This window comes from Lissotriton helveticus, chromosome 11 (genome assembly GCF_964261635.1).
Source record: "Lissotriton helveticus chromosome 11, aLisHel1.1, whole genome shotgun sequence".
Lineage (NCBI taxonomy): Eukaryota > Metazoa > Chordata > Amphibia > Caudata > Salamandridae > Lissotriton > Lissotriton helveticus.
In genome coordinates, this window is record NC_136072.1 from 58,886,398 (window position 1) to 58,903,205 (window position 16,808).

General features: G+C 45.2%; 1 protein-coding gene across 1 annotated transcript in view; it reads left to right on the top strand.

The window, feature by feature from the left end:
• Positions 1–16,808, top strand: part of LOC144791752 (cytochrome P450 2J4-like) — a 71,251-nt gene that overhangs the window by 28,858 nt on the left and 25,585 nt on the right. Inside the window, exons 4-5 of the mRNA XM_078666522.1 lie at positions 11,180–11,340; positions 11,946–12,122. Coding sequence (XP_078522648.1) covers positions 11,180–11,340; positions 11,946–12,122 — 338 coding nt within the window. The remainder of the gene's footprint in view (positions 1–11,179; positions 11,341–11,945; positions 12,123–16,808) is intronic.

Sequence of the window (16,808 nt, forward strand, 5' to 3'; positions counted from 1 at the left end):
CAAATATATTTAATATTAAAAAGTAAAAAAATAAAAACATATTACAATTTTAAATACATACCACAAATACCTACAAATATTATTATAAATACAAATAAACATTTTCATTTAGAAATTATTTATTAACAAAAAATATGTATTAAATAATTTTAATTTAGTTACTTCTCACCCTATAACGCTACAAAACTCACAACCTGCTCCTAAAACTTAACTTTAAAAAAATGATATACTAATATTTTTAATTTTCACAAATCAAACAATGCAAAAGGAAAAAAACTAATCACTGAAAGAGGCCACACGGGAGGCTTCAAACACTGTTTTAGCACATGCAAATCATTTAATAGATTCCAATGGACCCAACTCAAAGCAAGAATCCCTGAACCCCCTCGCCCCCATCTTCCAAGAGAAGACGAATCAGGTACCCACATAGCCACAAGCCACCAATTGGCAAAAAAAAGAAACGCTAATTCCCTGTCTGGAAAAGAGGCAATAAGATCAAATAGCACCCTGGGTTACAGATGTCTAAGTTCACATAAAGGAGAGCAATGAACCTGCTGGAAGGAGGAGAACCAAAAAACAGAGAAAACCAGGAAACATAGAAACAACTCCAGTGAACAAGGTACGTGAAAAAATAAATAACAAAGCACAAAGCATTCACAATCCAATAAAAGGCACAATAAAAAGAAAAGGTCGAACCTGCAGGCTCCCCTCCATCAATGAATTAATTGAGCCAATGACGACACCAACACCTAAAAAAACTAGAAAAGGACAGCAAATAATTAGGGAACCAGGCATATCAGCCACACAAAGGAAAAGATAAGCGAAGAACTAACGGGTCTAGAATCCCATCCCAACCACAATATATCAGCAGTTCGAAACCTTGTAGTAGGAAAAAACTAAATTTTAAAAACAGCCACTCAAAATCACAGCATGGAGACGACATCAAAACTGACATTTGTGCCAGAATACTCCACCAAAGGAAGGCAAGATACATTGAACTGAGGGAATTAGTTAAGGCTGTTCAAAGAAATATCAGAACTAAAGGTAATATCCTCACATGATCTACTAGCCATGGAATTTCATCAACTCCAGATATCGAAGAACCCTTAACAACCTGGTCCACAAAGGAAATGGTGAACAAGATATACCCAATGAGATCAGTGTTCGGAGCCTGGGGAATTATGCTGAGGCTGAAATAACCAACTAAGATGGCCATCCTGTTCCAGAGGACACCGGAGTAGGTTGATAAGTGGACGAGCACCGAGACTCAATTACCTAATAGGATCTCACCCCTCCCTCGAACCTTATGGCCATGGAAATACCATGAATTACGAATTTTACCATTGATGAACTCGGACTCATGGTTAGTCCATCTATCATGACAAGCACACCTTAGCAAGTGTGTAAAAATGTAGTAAACACGTGGTTTGAATTATTACCACTCACTTTATCATCTTTTCACAATATTCAGTATAGAGAGAACATGAAGAAAGCTTCTTTATTTTTTCGAGAGCTGAAACATGTTGACCAAAGGATAATCCAGACACTAATCTGTAGTTTGGACACATTATCCATCTAATTTTTTTTTTTTTAAATATACCCTGGGACACTGGGAATAACGTATTGATTAGTGAGTTTCCCTGAGGTATTTTTAATGCCACTTCACTTCCAGCACCATTACATAAAAACACACAAAAAAATGCTCCACTGTAATCAGGTGTTGCAGCACAGTTGGGTAGCATTCGGCTACCCAACTGGGAACCCAATGATGATGCATGACACCAACCAGGTTGATGTGTGAGGGTTCTTTTAAACAAACCGTGTGGTGTTAGACACTACCTAGTTGACCTTGCCACTCTCTAGTGGATCGTCTTAGTTGGTTATTTTAGTATTACATTGGGACAAGGACAGGCCTACATACTGTCCTAACTCTCTCTCTTGTTTTTTGAAGAATTATGCTGAGGGCCCATAAACATCCAAGGTACCCTTATCCCCTCCTAACAAACCCCATGATTCTAAAAACGGAAGACACATCAGGAAAAAGCCTAAAAACTTGTGTACGCTGCCCACGCCTCCAAAGCCCTCCAAACACTTGACAGCATGGACGGGTCTTGGGTGCCAAAGGCGCTAAGTAACAAGTGCACCTAACGATCAGCAAAGGTCAGGCCTGGAAGACAAACGGGGTGGCCAATTAGACCGGACCAGCAGGCTGGAATTAAAGGAAGGCTGAAGGTATGGCAATGACATGGGTGAGGCAAGCCAGGACTTGGTCAAGATCTGTTCATGGAATGTCTACGGCTTTAAAGACATGGGCCATGAGCCATGACCATGAAACGCTATCTTTTCTCCAGCAACAGACCTGATTATGATCCAGGAAACATGGAACTTGAACCCAGTTTCAATCGCATGTTTTATTGAACATCATATCCTTGCAGAATGATTTTCGATCGTGGGTCATCTGAGAGGAGGTTTATCAATATATGCATCACAAAAATATGGTTGGCAAACAGAAGAATTTGAGGCTGGGGTCAACTGGTTGCAAGTGATAAAACTTACCAGCAAGCTGCATTTTAACAAGTCAAGATGGGAACTAATACTAGTTAACGTCTATGTCCGTCTTGAGAAAAAGAACCAGAAGGAAAATTTCACAATAATAATGATCCTGATCAGCACATTGCAAAGATCGCATGAGCAATGCCCTCTGCTCATCTCAGGTGATTTCAATAGTAATCTTACAAACAAAGGACAGAATAAAAGAAAGAGGCAGGAGGACTGGGGGTTCCTAACAATAATGCGTGAGTCGGAAAGCCACGGGCTGAATATCCTGAATGGTAGCACAAATGGAGATATACCAGTGGCAACAACATATTTTAGTGGTAAATGTCAATCAATAATAGACTTTACCATTACCAGCATTAGCCTAGTCCCATGTACTGACTCATTTCAAGTCAGCACACGCATAGAAAGCGATCACTTCCCGCATATTACAAAACTCAACATCATTCTGGCACAGGTACAAAAAATAAATTCACTATTACAACATGCAGAAAAGTTTAACCTGCGGAAATGAAATGGCGAGGAGTGGACATGAAGACTATTTTGGACGCAATCAAGGAGTCAAACTGGGCTGCCAACAGAAGAGGAGAGAGTAAAATACTGGGAACAGCTAGGCCTTGTCATACGAACATTTCCAACCATCCACGGAGGTCAAAAAAGAGCAGACACCAGGAGGGGACCATGGTTCAATGTCGAATTGCGAGACCAAAAGAGAAGGATCGCAAGAGAAGTGTGAGCACATGCTGCGGCTGCAAGAATGGGTAGGAAGACAGATAACGGTAAATTGATGTAAATACGAAAGAACTATAAGAAGATGCTAAGGGACGCAAAAATAGCATACAAGGAAACAATCTGGACAAAACTACTGTGTGAAAGTAAACTGCTAAATAGTAGGGACTTTTGGGGCATTATAAAAAAGCTGACAAAGGGCTCGAGACTGCAGCAAGAAGCTGGAATCGAAGAAGGAATCTGGATTCAACACATGCAAAACATGTGTAGCAGCACAAAGCATGAAAAATTAGCTATTGCAAAAAAGGCCATAGTATCATCTTGTGAGCAATATCTCAATGCAGAAAAAATAGCCCAGGCAGAATGTAGAGAACTAGGACAAGAAATGAGTAACAACCTAAATAACTTGATCGACACCAAACAATAACGAATAATAATACAATTAAAGATAGAGGGGGCAGCAGGTTCTAATGGGCTTCCCAACGCGCTTTTTAAAAATGATCCAGATTTTTGGGCAGACTATCTCACGCCCCTTTTCAATCAGATTTACAGTCAGAACAACGTTTCCAAATCCTGGGAAGGGAATATAATTCATCCAATATTTAAACAAGAAAATTATTGCAAGCCTGGAAACTACAGATTGTATCATTGATCGATGTAGAAGCCAAGCTATATGCATCTTGTCTCCTAGTTCATCTTCAAGATTGGATGGAGGAAAAGAACATAATACCTAAGTTCCAAACGGGCTTCAGGCCAGGGATGGGCACCACAACAAATCTGGCCATCTTCTCACTTTTAACTGAAAAAGCGGTGAAAAACAAAATTCGGTTGCATGCATGTTTCGTTGACTTGAAATCAGCGTTCGACAGTGAGTAGAAACCGTCTCTGGGAAAAACTAAAAGAATGGGGCTTACCAAGTAAATTACTGGACACAATACACAGCGAAACTTGGGCACGAGTGAAATTATGCGATGGGTGCAGTGCAACCGCTAGTATTCCCACACAGCAAGGCCTAAAACAAGGCTGCGTCTTGGCGCCGAGCCTATTTAACGTGTTTCTCTCAGACATCAGTAAACATATGCGAGCAGCCGATTGTCATCCGCCAAACTTGGCCAAAGAACCAATTGCCTTTTTACAGTATGCAGATGACATTGTGATGCTGAGCCAAAGCCTCATCGGATTACAAAGAGCGATAAACAACCTAATAACCTACTTGGACAAGGAAAACTTGGAATTGAACAAAGAGAAAACTAAAGTTGTACACCAAGTGGAAACAAAAAAATCAAAGTTCAAATGGCTTGTAAAAGGGGTGACTATAGAAGAGCAAGCGTCCTACAAATACTTGGGCACAAAAATAGGGTGGGGTTTAACACACAAGGAACTCAAACTGGCCCTAAAAGCAAAACGCAATCGTTAGTCTTTGCGTATACATTACTGTACAAAACACTAGGTTGCCCAAACCACAACAACCTCATAAAAGTGATGGCTGCTCAAATTCTTACCATATTGTCATATGGTCTTGTCACTATGGGGCTCATTAGGATGCCACCCTAGAGGAGGAGGGACCGTCCGCAGGGGCAGTGGCGGTCCCTCCAATGCAATTAGGATGTGACCGCCAGCCTGGCGGTCACATCCTCAATATTTAACATTGCAGCGGGTGCTGCTTGAAGCAGCACGCGCCGCAAGGTTAAATATGCATGCGCGGTGCCTGCCGCTTCATGCACGCAAATGCAGGAGGGTCCATTAGGTACCCCCCATGTGCACCCCCCACTCACCCAGGGGGCCCGCAGCGGGCCCCCAAAGAATTCACCGTATGCCTTTCCATGGCAGAAAATCTGCCGCGGAAATGCATCTGTTTTTCGCCATCCTAATATGGCTGTCGGTGTCTGATAGACACCACCAGCCATGTTAGAGCTTTTCCGCCGCGGAAGGCGACCGCGGCGGAAAAGCTGCGGACAGATTTTGAGACACACCGCCATCCTAATTTGGCGGTGGGTCTTTTGTGCCTCCCCAGCGGTTTTCCCGCATCCTCCGGGCCGGCGGTGGCTTCCGCCGGCCCCGAGGATGCGGGAAAACCGCGATCCTAATCGGCCCCTTGGTGCGGTAAAGAGGCTGATCTTCAGACAAAGGTATATAAGGCTGTTTTTTAAATTAACAAAGTTTGCATCTCCAGCTCAGGTTCGGTTGGAATTTGGCCTCCAGAATGAGAATTTCCGGAGCATGATCGGCTTCATGAAGTTATGTCATAAATTCTGCACCTCCGAGCTTGGCACATTGAATAGTTTATGCTGGGAGGAAATCAAACACCAGATGGAGAAAGAAACACCAAATTCCTGGGGAGGTTATTTGAGAAAATCACTGGCCAAGCTTGAATTACAGATAGCATGGGAGGGCACGGCAGACGTGCAAACTTCAGTAAATCTGTCAATGATGCAGCAAAGAAGAAATCTTTTTTGGAAGACAAAAAATCAATTTCCAAGCGTTGGCATGGGTGGACCGGGATTAACTCCTATACATCCTTAAAACCTGAAGCTTATTTAGTAGCGCATTTCAGCATAGAGTTGAAAAAGAGCTTTACAGATTACTGGATGGGCATGCATGACTCAAAAGACTTTCAGCCATCTTGGAAAAACAACCAACAATCTGCTCACTGTCGATTATGTGACTATTTTAACGAAACATTAACACACCTGCTATGCGTATGTCCGGCAGTCAATGACTTGAGGAGACAGTTTTTAAAACCCATTTGTAATGAATTAAACATTTGCACATGCAGACAAGCCGTGATTCGCTGGATGGAAGGGTCAATAATCTTGTCCTGCTGGGAGTAAAATATCTGGTAGAAGTAAGGAAAGTTTTACAGCAAGCTGTAATGGAGGAGAAATAAAAGCATGAACAATGCCGGTGTGGGTTAAGTTCATCCATCCACTAATTGCTAATTTTGTCCAGAGACAATTGGATTAGTAGCTTTACTAAAGATTGTTTTAAAATTAAAAAATGTTTGCACTTTATCTCCATGTACCTACTACTTCAACAGTGTTAGTTAATTTACCATCCTCGGATAAAATGTACTTGCTTGAAACAGTGGCTTAGCATTTACACTTTAGATAATAACTCAGGGGTATTATCTATGCCGTTTGGTTTTAAAAACCATACCTGCTTGCTATAGGGTGGTGATATTGTTGGATGCTTTTATCATTGGTGAATGTAAAGATATATATATTTTATATTTCAAAATTTTTAATGATTTTAAGTAATCACATACAATAAACTTTGATTGATTGATTAACATACACTATTATTATAAATATGTATCAACAAACCAATTATCATATATTAAATATTAATAATACATAACTAATGTACTTCTTTCAATATACCCCAACAAAACACACAACACAGTCATAACATTTAACAGAAAATTATTTACACTATTAACATAATTAATGATCAAATTAATAATTAATGTTCATTAAACATAATTATGAATTACTGAAAATCAATTTACTTCCCACCTGATACCACAAACAACCCACAGCCCACATGTAAAATCTAAAACATGTTATTATGTTCCCACATAATAACCATGGCATTTAACACATTCCTAGATTCAGTAAACATGGGAATGGGTTAAAAGTCTATGCCTCCCAAGGATTAGCGTTGGGGAGGTCACAACGAGAAGAAATACATACATTTCTCCTTGTTTTTTCCTCTTTCTATGTGTGCTGCATTCTGCAGCGGAAATCACACCCATTGATTATTTTTGTGCAGGAAGGTGTCCCTTCAGTGTATAGGCCCACAGTGTCCTGTCTGTCCAGTAATTTCAGTGGTACTGTATGCCTTACGCCTTGATCAACCAGCTACTTAACCCTTTCCATGCGTCGGACGGCCCATGGCCATCCGACGTCACGGTGGGCGTGTGCGGAGGATGGCCGGGGGCCGTCCTGACCACGCCCCGTCATAAATCACCCCCAGCGCAGTGGAATTCCGACCGCGGTCAACGGGTTAAACTGTCCATCAACACCAATGCATGTTTGCCTTGTGTGGAACATTTCTCTAATCAGAATGATACTACTATGATGCTGTCAGCGGTCCGAACTGAAATAACTATACTTTCCCTAGTGATCCTTAAGCCAGTGACCTTACTTAGTCATATCTACCACCCTACACAAAAACTGCCAAAAACAGATGCCTCAAAAATGGCCATTATGGGGCATATTTGTGAGCCCTGTGTGGCTCCGGAGCGTCACTTTGTGATGTTCGGGTGGCACAAACTACAAAATCATATTTATGAGGTTATGCAAAGCCACTTTGTGTGGCTTTGAATGGCCTCGTAGATATGGAGTAAGGCAAGGCAGCGCAAATAGCTATGTTGCCTTACTCTGCGTTAGGGAGGCCTTCCATGGGTGTTGCAGTGGGTATTCACACACAACACCCATGGATTTTGATGCTTCATCAGATTTGCAAAGCCATGTCAACCTGGGGATGTGTCAAAACCTTACACCTTCCCAGGGGAAGTGAAAAGAGGAGAAATAAAGGTATTTGTCCTCGTGTTTTCCTCTTTTCATGAGTGCTGCCTATGACAGCACACATAGAAACAGGAAGAAGCCTCCCAGGATTGTTTTTGTGTAGGAAGGTGCCCTTCCTACATGAAACAATCCTTATGACATCACAGGCACCCTTGCACCATGGTGCATTTGCCTGCGTTTTTGCTAGGCTGCTGAAATGGTGCTGGCGCAGGTGGGAAGGACAGGAATGCACCATATGGGATAAATATGGTGCATTCATGCCCTTTCACTTTGACGTAGGGTAGTGCAGCAACATGACTTGCTGCGCTGCCCTGCACACCAAAACCCCATAAGGTTGTCCTGGCTATCCTTTGTGCTGCCTCGAGTTGCAGCTTCAAGTAAAGGTGGCAGCTACTGAACTAGCGACCACTAAGCCTTGGCAGCGGTAAGCCCAGTAGAAAGGTAATTTGTCACCTCGAGGTCTGGGGGAAAAATGGTAGCTGCCTGAAACTTCTTGGAGAGTAGGACTTCGATTCCCGCAATGCACTGGACCAATTAGTTCTGGGCAATTCCTCGGAGGGCTCATTGACCCGCGATTCTTTGGTTCCAGTTTGTTGTTTTTACCTGCTGTTGCAGGGGTCTAGTGTCTGTAGTCGAAGGGAGTCTGAGGTTGCTCCTGGCTATCAAAGGGTTCCCTCTAACTGGGGGAACCAAGGTCGGCTCTAGGGCGTTGCGACCAGTGCGACCGCATTGGGAGCGGACTTTCGGCTATGGTTTTCAAATCACCTGCTACTGTATTCCTGGCCTCCAACAATTTTCAGGCAACAATAATAATATCAAGATAACTCAGGTGATTAATGTTTTTCCTACAAGGAGATTGGAGGTTTGCCTTGTGGAAGTTTTGGCTCATGATAAGGTAGCGCGGAGGATTATTATGCCTGCTGTAAAGAACATGTACCTTTCAGATCACAAAGTGCATAAAATGTAAATAATTCACTGCTTTCTTCTGAGAGAGCCTTTGTTACTTGCAGTGTATAAGTTATAATCCAAACATAGAACAGTGAGCTATTAACTGTCATTAAAGATCTACAGGCAAACTGCAAGGTATAGATTAGAGCGATATGATTTTTTCTGCAGTTTTTTGTTATTCAAACATTGGAAAAAGGGTTAATTTGGATAGAAACCAATTCTGGTTATTAAAGAGAACCCCCAATCCAGCAGCGGCCGGCACCGATAAATGTGGTGGGGTAGGGCAGGAGCATGTAGTCGACAGACGACAGAATAGGTATAGTTAAATAAGTAAATAATACCTATTCCGTCGTTTGTTGGGTTTGACCCCCTGTCGCGCCCTGGCCCACCGCACCGCACTTATTTGTGCCGGCCGCCACTGTCCAAAACATGGTGTTACATTTTATATTCTTAGGTTGTGCTTCTCCAGACCAAACACTCTTAAACTATACTCCTACCAGTCTGGATGACATGTGACTTTTTCATTTATAGTCCTCTGTCTTATGTAAAATGTCTTATACACTGATTTACACACCTATGATTGATTGTCTCTGTGTAATGTGTGTGATGTAAAGCAAGCCCACGGGGGAACTGACCTTTAGCCTAGAGGAGCCTCATCACGCAGTTCCGGAAGTTTTGCTACAGGTGCTGAGTCTCCCTCTTGGTTTGTGCAAGCTCTGTTGTTGCAGACTCAGGACTCTTTTTTGTCCTTTTTGATGCAAGTTGGGTCAGAACTGAGATTCTGGTGCAGGGATAGCCCTTAAATATTAGCTTATGGGGAATTAGAGATGCAAGTGGCCAATGGGGTATGGGCCACTTTTTCTACCCAAAACCCACTATTCTACCACTTCTAAAAATGTCAGAAGTCTTCCTCCACTGTACAGACCAATTAGCCCACTCTAGAGGTGTTTCTGGCCTTCTGGGTGTGTACACCTTCTGATTATCTAATTTTCCGCCTGCTTGGGTGCAAATGTGGCTGGAGACAGATGGAGGGCTGTTTCCTCCTTTTGATGGCAGCCTGTTTGCATATAAAATGTTGTGCAGCTATTGCAGCTCACAACCATGATGTGGAACTATACTAGCCAGCCTGTCAGTGAGGGAGGTGTGACCTCCTTCTCATCCAGCCATAGTTTCTGACTCCTGGGAAAGTCACACCTACTGGCAGAGGCCCAGATCCCAGTCTTGGTGGCAGAAAGAGTGGGCTGGCAGTCAGAGTACAGGTAAAAACGGGGTGACCAGGTGGGCAACCTCAAAGGTGGCCACCTGGGTGCATGCCACATTGTCCTCAACACGAGATTCATGTTAGGGGTGAGGAGGCCCATTGTTTGATACCAAACGTGACATATTTAGGCAACACCAAAATAGAGCTGTCAACCTCGAGTTTGCCCGCGTGCCAGACCATGTTATCCTATGGACCGTCTATCCCTTACAGTATCCTTTAATGGTAAAGGCCACTACAGGGGCACATAAGCCTACACTTACATGTCCACACCTTTAATGTAATGCACCCCGCCTCCTGGGCTCTAGGAGGCCTTCCTTAAGGGAGAGTGGCATTAATTAAAAATAGTGTATTGACTTTGCAACATCTGGTGAGGGCAAAATCAAGTTTTACAAGTCTGCATTGATCCTGCAGTCTGCAATGGCAGGCTTGCTTTCAGTACTTTACTTGGGTCACCCAGGGTGGACTAACAGTGCTTCAATCCCTGGAGCCCCATTTAACACCCATGCCCTGGGGACTACTGGTACTATATACTAGAGACTTATAAGCGGGTTAAAGTCCTTTGCCAATTGGGAATACCTATTCACACATATCAGTTTTTGGGAAATAGCAGTGAGGCTGGGGCCTGGTTAGCAGGATCCAAGGCACTGTCAGAGTCGAAAACCAGCATCTAGTAGTCCATCTGTGGGCAAAAAATGGGAGGCATCTGCGAAAAGGCTTGTTTTCTTACAATCATTATTTCAACTGCATCTGGTTTGTACTGTATTTAAACTCAAGCTTCACACTAGTTCCTTTGAGCCAGACCTTGACTGATCAAATCAAGCTACCACCAAGGGCAAGGAGGCATTGGAAAACCAACTTTCCATTGCAAAGAGAGAAATCAATGTCATGGTTAGTGCCGGACACTTGGAATCTCGCATCGCATTGTTAGGGTATCCTTGCACCTGAGAGAACATAGGAATAGCCCTGATAGCTAAGTATAAAGAAAAAAAGGGGAGTGGATAGAATTCTTGACATATTTTCCTAAATTATTCTGCAAACCATTCCAGTCTACTGTTGTTTCTCTTTGTTTGCCAAGTATGGTCAGCCGTGGGCCCTACAGTGCTCTGGTTTACTCTAACTTGCTCAAGTAAATAATTTTTCCATTTTGTGGTTGCAGGTAAAAGCTTGGATCCCACTCCAGCGATTATCCATTCTGTTGCTAATGTGATCTCAGCTGTGATTTTTGGGCACCGCTTCTCCAGAGACGATAAAGAATTCCATCAGCTCATTAAAGCAATTGATGTCTTTATTAACAAACTAATGAGCGCGTGGGGCAGGGTGAGTTTTAAGATTGCTTCATATACTAAGTGAGTGGTTAATCAAAGGAAGCAACCTGGACTCAGAAACTTGTATGTGTGACCTGCAAAGGATTTAAAGTAAGCTTGTGAAAGAAGGTTGATGAATAAGACATGGCAACATAGAAATAAACACTAGTCCCTGTAGGGAATCCAAGGGCAACCTTAGCAGCCTGACTCAAACAGTAAGAGTTTCCTTTGAGAACACACAGGAGAACCAAGACTTCTATAGATTGGGTTTAATCCATGTTCTCTTGCCTAGTTCCTACATACTATCACTGTAGTTTTAAAGTTCATACCTTAACATAATCTTTCTTATATTCTACGTTTTCTGACAATGCAGTTTCTAATTTCATTTTATCTTAGACATGCATACATTCAAACACTTGTCCCACACACCTACTCACATAATAAAGACTTTGACGCTACATGGCTGTCTACCCATAATCCAGAATACATCTGTAATAGAGGGAGTTTGTGTCAAATAAGGGCATCCAGGAATTGTCCTGCTAAGTTACTTTAAAATTTTTGTTAAACGTATGATCAGAAAAGAACACTGCGTAATCAATACACTATGTTTCCCTCCAGCTCTTTGATGCGTTCCCCTGGCTAATGCGGCATCTCCCAGGACCTCATCAAGATATCTTCAGGAGCAATAATTTCCTGGAAGAATTTGTGAAGAAGGAAATCCAGAGTCACAAAGAAAACGGAGTGCCTGAGGAGCCCCAGGACATGATTGATTTCTACCATGCTAAAATATCAAGAGTAAGTGTTTGCTTCTACTATGTTGGCTGGTCTAGTCAAGCTCCCAGGGGGTGCTTCGCACGTAGAAAAACCCATGCGAAGTATATCACACAACAGGGATCTTTGTGCCTGACGGGTTTCTCATGCAAATGGATAGTGACACTAAAATATACTGAAAAAAGCATGTGAGTAAAAAATAAAAAGTTCTGTATTCACACAGTTTGAATAACTTCAGCTTGTAACTAATAAACCAACTGGGCTTTCAAAGGTCATGCCTTTTAAGGTCTTAATTCAGCACCTGGTCACTCCTGGGAATAACTCCTCTTCCTCCGTAACCAGTGAGTGGGCCCAAATCTCAGAAAGTTTAGAAACTCACCTCAGTTCTTTTTTCTTTTTTTTAAAATAATTTTTATTTGCAGGAATACATGTCTCATACATTACAGTACAACATAGTTCAAAGTAGCATATGCTCTAGTGATACATAGTAACCATACTGTCGAGTCTCAGATGTCCATGTCTTACTTTTATACTTTTACACTACCCCAACCTCTACCCGCCCAACTCCCCCCACCCAACTCCCCTCCCCAGGCACTTCTATAAAGGCTCAATACGACATCTATACATGGTGGTAAACTTCACTTCCATCTCCTAGTTGCTCCAAGTCACTGTCACAAATCCCTTTGGGGCCCTATAAGATATAAGCCAGCTTGGCCGAATGTTATCCTGATATGTGCACCCGTGTCTTCGCTCGGGCAGCTATCCCTCAACATTTCGGGTGCATCAGGAGGTCAAGTAAGTGGTATTCCCAAGGCATTCTATCCCTTCAGTCATCCACACACGAGCTCCCAGTGCTAGTGTCCACATCCGCCATCTCAAACGATATCATTATAGTGTTCCATTCAAGTGATATAGGCACCCTTCTCAAGCCCTTCCTCTCTTCAGTCTGCAATGCCATACCTTCAGCCTTTCCCCACCTCACTACTTCCGCTTTCCACATATCTGGGTCAGGCGGCCTGTTCGACTTCCACCTCATGGTGATGGTACGCTTGGCCATCAGCAGTACGAGGTCAATAAACCTCGTGGCCACGCTTTTCCTACGTTCAGTGGGTCCCAGGCCCAACAAGCTGGTGGGTAAGGTGTCGTACTGTCTGTTGGGGGACACTCTGTGTAGTGCAGCGTGTATTGTGGCCCAAAAATACCCCAATCTCGGGCAATCCCATAACATGTGTATCAACCTCGCATCTTCCTCTCCACACCGAGGGCAGGAGTCTGGTGTGGCAGGGAACATCACATGTATGTGGTGAGGCGTGAGGTATGCGCGGTGTAGGATCATAAGTTGAATGAATTTAAACTTTGGATTCCTCGAAACTTTCTTGGGGAACTTAAGAACACGCTCCCACTCTGTATCTCGAAAAGCTCTGCCTACGTCCCTCTCCCACACTTCGCGCAGCGGCTGCAGTGATACCGCCCTCCCAGTCCGGATACCGCTCGTGATCCATTTTGTTAAGTGGCACCCTGCACCCATCAGGTATAGCATCGTGTGTAGCGGGTTGACATTTGGTTCGTTGCCTGCCCAAGTCTGAGTGATATAATCTCGCACCCCTCTGTAGAGCAAGAACATCCCTCTAGGTGCGTTGTGTGCTGCGCAGAAGTACGCAAAGGGCATCAGTTGGCCATCAGTGAATAAATCGCCCACCTGCGTCACCCCGGCATCCGTCCACGTGGTGAGCGCCCTCCTAGACAGCAATCCCGTCCCCAGTGGGATCCCCAGCAATGGTATCGTGGGGGCATAGGAAGAGGTGGAGGACGTGTATTTCGCAGCCCTCCTCCAGCAGGCGATGGCCATCTTTAGCAAGGGGGGGAATGCCCAGGGACCGCCGCGTCGGGTAACAGAAGAGTGTGTATTGCACCCCTCCCCCTGTCTTCCTCGGACATGCCTATTTCATGCAGGTTGCGGCCCGCTAGCCAGTAAGCCAGCCACTGCAATTGGCACGCATAGTAATATGCCAATAAGTCTGGTACTCCCAACCCCCCAGCCGCCGTAGGCAGTTGCAATTTCGCCAGGCTTATGCGGCGTCTGCCCCTCCCCCAGATCAGCTCCGTTAGTATGGTATTCAGGGTTCGAAATACAGTAACTGGGACCTTAAAGGGCAAGTTCGTAAAATAGTAAAGGAGCCTCGGGAGCATTACCATCTTAGAAATGGCTACCCTGCCCGCCACTGACAGTGGCAGTGCGGTCCAGAATTGTACCTGCGACCGCAATGCAGTCACTGCTCGTCCCAGGTTCCCATCAATCATATCTGCCTCTCTCCTGTAAATCTGTATCCCCAGGTAGCGGAAGGTTGTCTCCGCTACTTCAAAGCTATAAGGTGGGAATGGCAACGGAGCATTTGTCTCGAGGGCAGCAAAACAGTACCCATACGACTTTGACTCGCTTATCGTAAGGCCTGAGAGCGCACTGAATTCCTGAAAAAGCTTGGGAATGGGGTCCAGTCCCCCACGTAAATCCCTCAAATAAAGGATGAAGTCATCGGCGTACGCCGACACCACATGTGTCGCCCCTCCCCTCCTGATACCTCTGTGCTGCGCCTGAAGCCGAAGCTTACTCAGGAGCGGTTCCAGTGCTAATATAAACAGTAGCGGGGACAGCGGACATCCTTGCCTCGTGCCCCTCACTATATCCAACTGAGACGATATACATCGGGTCGTGCGAACCCTAGCAGTAGGCCGGGTGTACAGCAGTCGTATCCAAGCAATAAAGTCAGCCGGGATCCCGAACCGTTCCAGTGCTGCAAACATATAATCCCACTGTAGGGAATCAAACGCCTGCCGCAGATCCATCGAGATACAACCCTCCGTAGCTGAGGGTATATGCTCATGTAGCATCAGCTGGCTGAGCCTTCTCAAATTCATCGCTGTGCTTCTACCCGGCACGAAACCACATTGGTCCGGGTGGATCAGGCCTGGGATATATCGTGCCAGTCTCGTCGCTAACACCTTGCTCAACACCTTGTGGTCAGTGTTCAGCAAGGACAACGGCCTGTAGTTAGCTAGCTGTAGGCTGTCCCTACCTGGCTTGGGCAATGAGACTATTAGGGCCTGCAGTGTGGACTGCGGTAACCCCTCTGCTTTCCTCGCTTCGTTGAACATCACGTGTAATCGCGGGGCCAGCAGGTCTATGAACGCCCCATAAAACTCCGCCGGCAGACCGTCCGTTCCTGGGGTCTTATTCCTCGGGAGTGCCCGTATTGCCTGCCGTATCTCTGAGACTAATATGGGTCGCGCCAGGTCGTCGCTCTGGTTCTTTTCTAGACGCGGGAGCTCGAGGCCCGACACGAACACGTCAAACGCCTCATCCGACATATGCCGATGCGGACCGTACAGTGACCCGTAGTAGTCACGAAAGGCAGTGTTGATATCTAACTGTGTCGACACCAACCTCCCTGTTTGATCCATTACCTCCAACACAGGAGTAGGGGCCGGGGCATCTCGCAGAAATCGGGCCAATAGGGGACCCGATCTGTCTGCATGGGTATGTTGTCTACATGTGTATTCCCTGTAGTCCAGGACACGAAGTTCCTCCAACAACTCAGCGTGTTGTATGTGCGCCTCCTGCAAAGGTGTAAAAGGCAGGTTCGTACCCGCAGCCTCCCTCTCCAACATGGCTAGCCGGGCCTCCACTACGCTAAGTTTCTCCAGTACCATACGTCTCATACCCGAGCGTGCGTTCATTGCTTCCCCCTTTATGTATACCTTAAAGGCGTCCCATTCGATCAGGCGCGTGCTAGCCGTACCTTCATTTAGGTGGAAATGTTGTGTGATGCCATCCACCATGGTGGCCTTAAAAACGGTGTCCTCCAGCAGCTCCGGGGACAAGCGCCACGTCGGTATCGGAGTGGGCATCATGCCCCATCGCAGCGTAATTTCAACCGGATTGTGGTCCGAGAAGGTTTTACCCATGTGTTCCGAGGCGATCACCTTCCCTAGCAGTGTCGTGTTGCAAAATATGTGATCTATTCTTGTGTGTAAACCATGGGGAGGGGAGAAGAAGGTGTACTCTCTATCCGACGAGTGCATGCATCTCCAAATGTCCGCTAGCCCCCAACCTGCCGCCCACTGAGAAAGTGCCTCCGCCTGTCTCCTGCTTTCCGCAGCCTGCAGTGGCGGGTGCGACCTGTCCAGTGATAAGTCTAGAACTGCGTTAAAATCCCCTCCAATAATCCACACCGAGTCCAACCAATCAGCTATCGCTCTGTTAAGCGTGGTTAAACCCCCCCCTGGCCCACATTCGGAGCATACACACAGCCAAGCACAACAGGGGAGCCATCCAACAGTCCCTTTATAAGCACATACCTGCCCTCCGGGTCTAGCCTTTCTTCCAGCATCTTAAAGGGGACCGAGTTCCTGACCCATATTGCCGCCCCCCGGGAGAACACAGAGTAAGTAGTGGCAAACAGTTGCCCCTTCCATTTCTTGAGCAATTTCGCACCCTCATCCCCATTCAAATGCGTTTCCTGTAAGCATGCCACCGCAACACATCTCCTATTCAGCTGCGCCAGCACCCTGTGTCTCTTATGAACCGAGCTCATCCCCCTCACATTCCAGGTGCACATTTTGTAGTCGCTAAGTGACCCCATGTCTGTTTGCGTCCAGTAGAACCAGTATCACCCACCATGTTAGAAGAATACCTGCATATGCTGCCTTGAG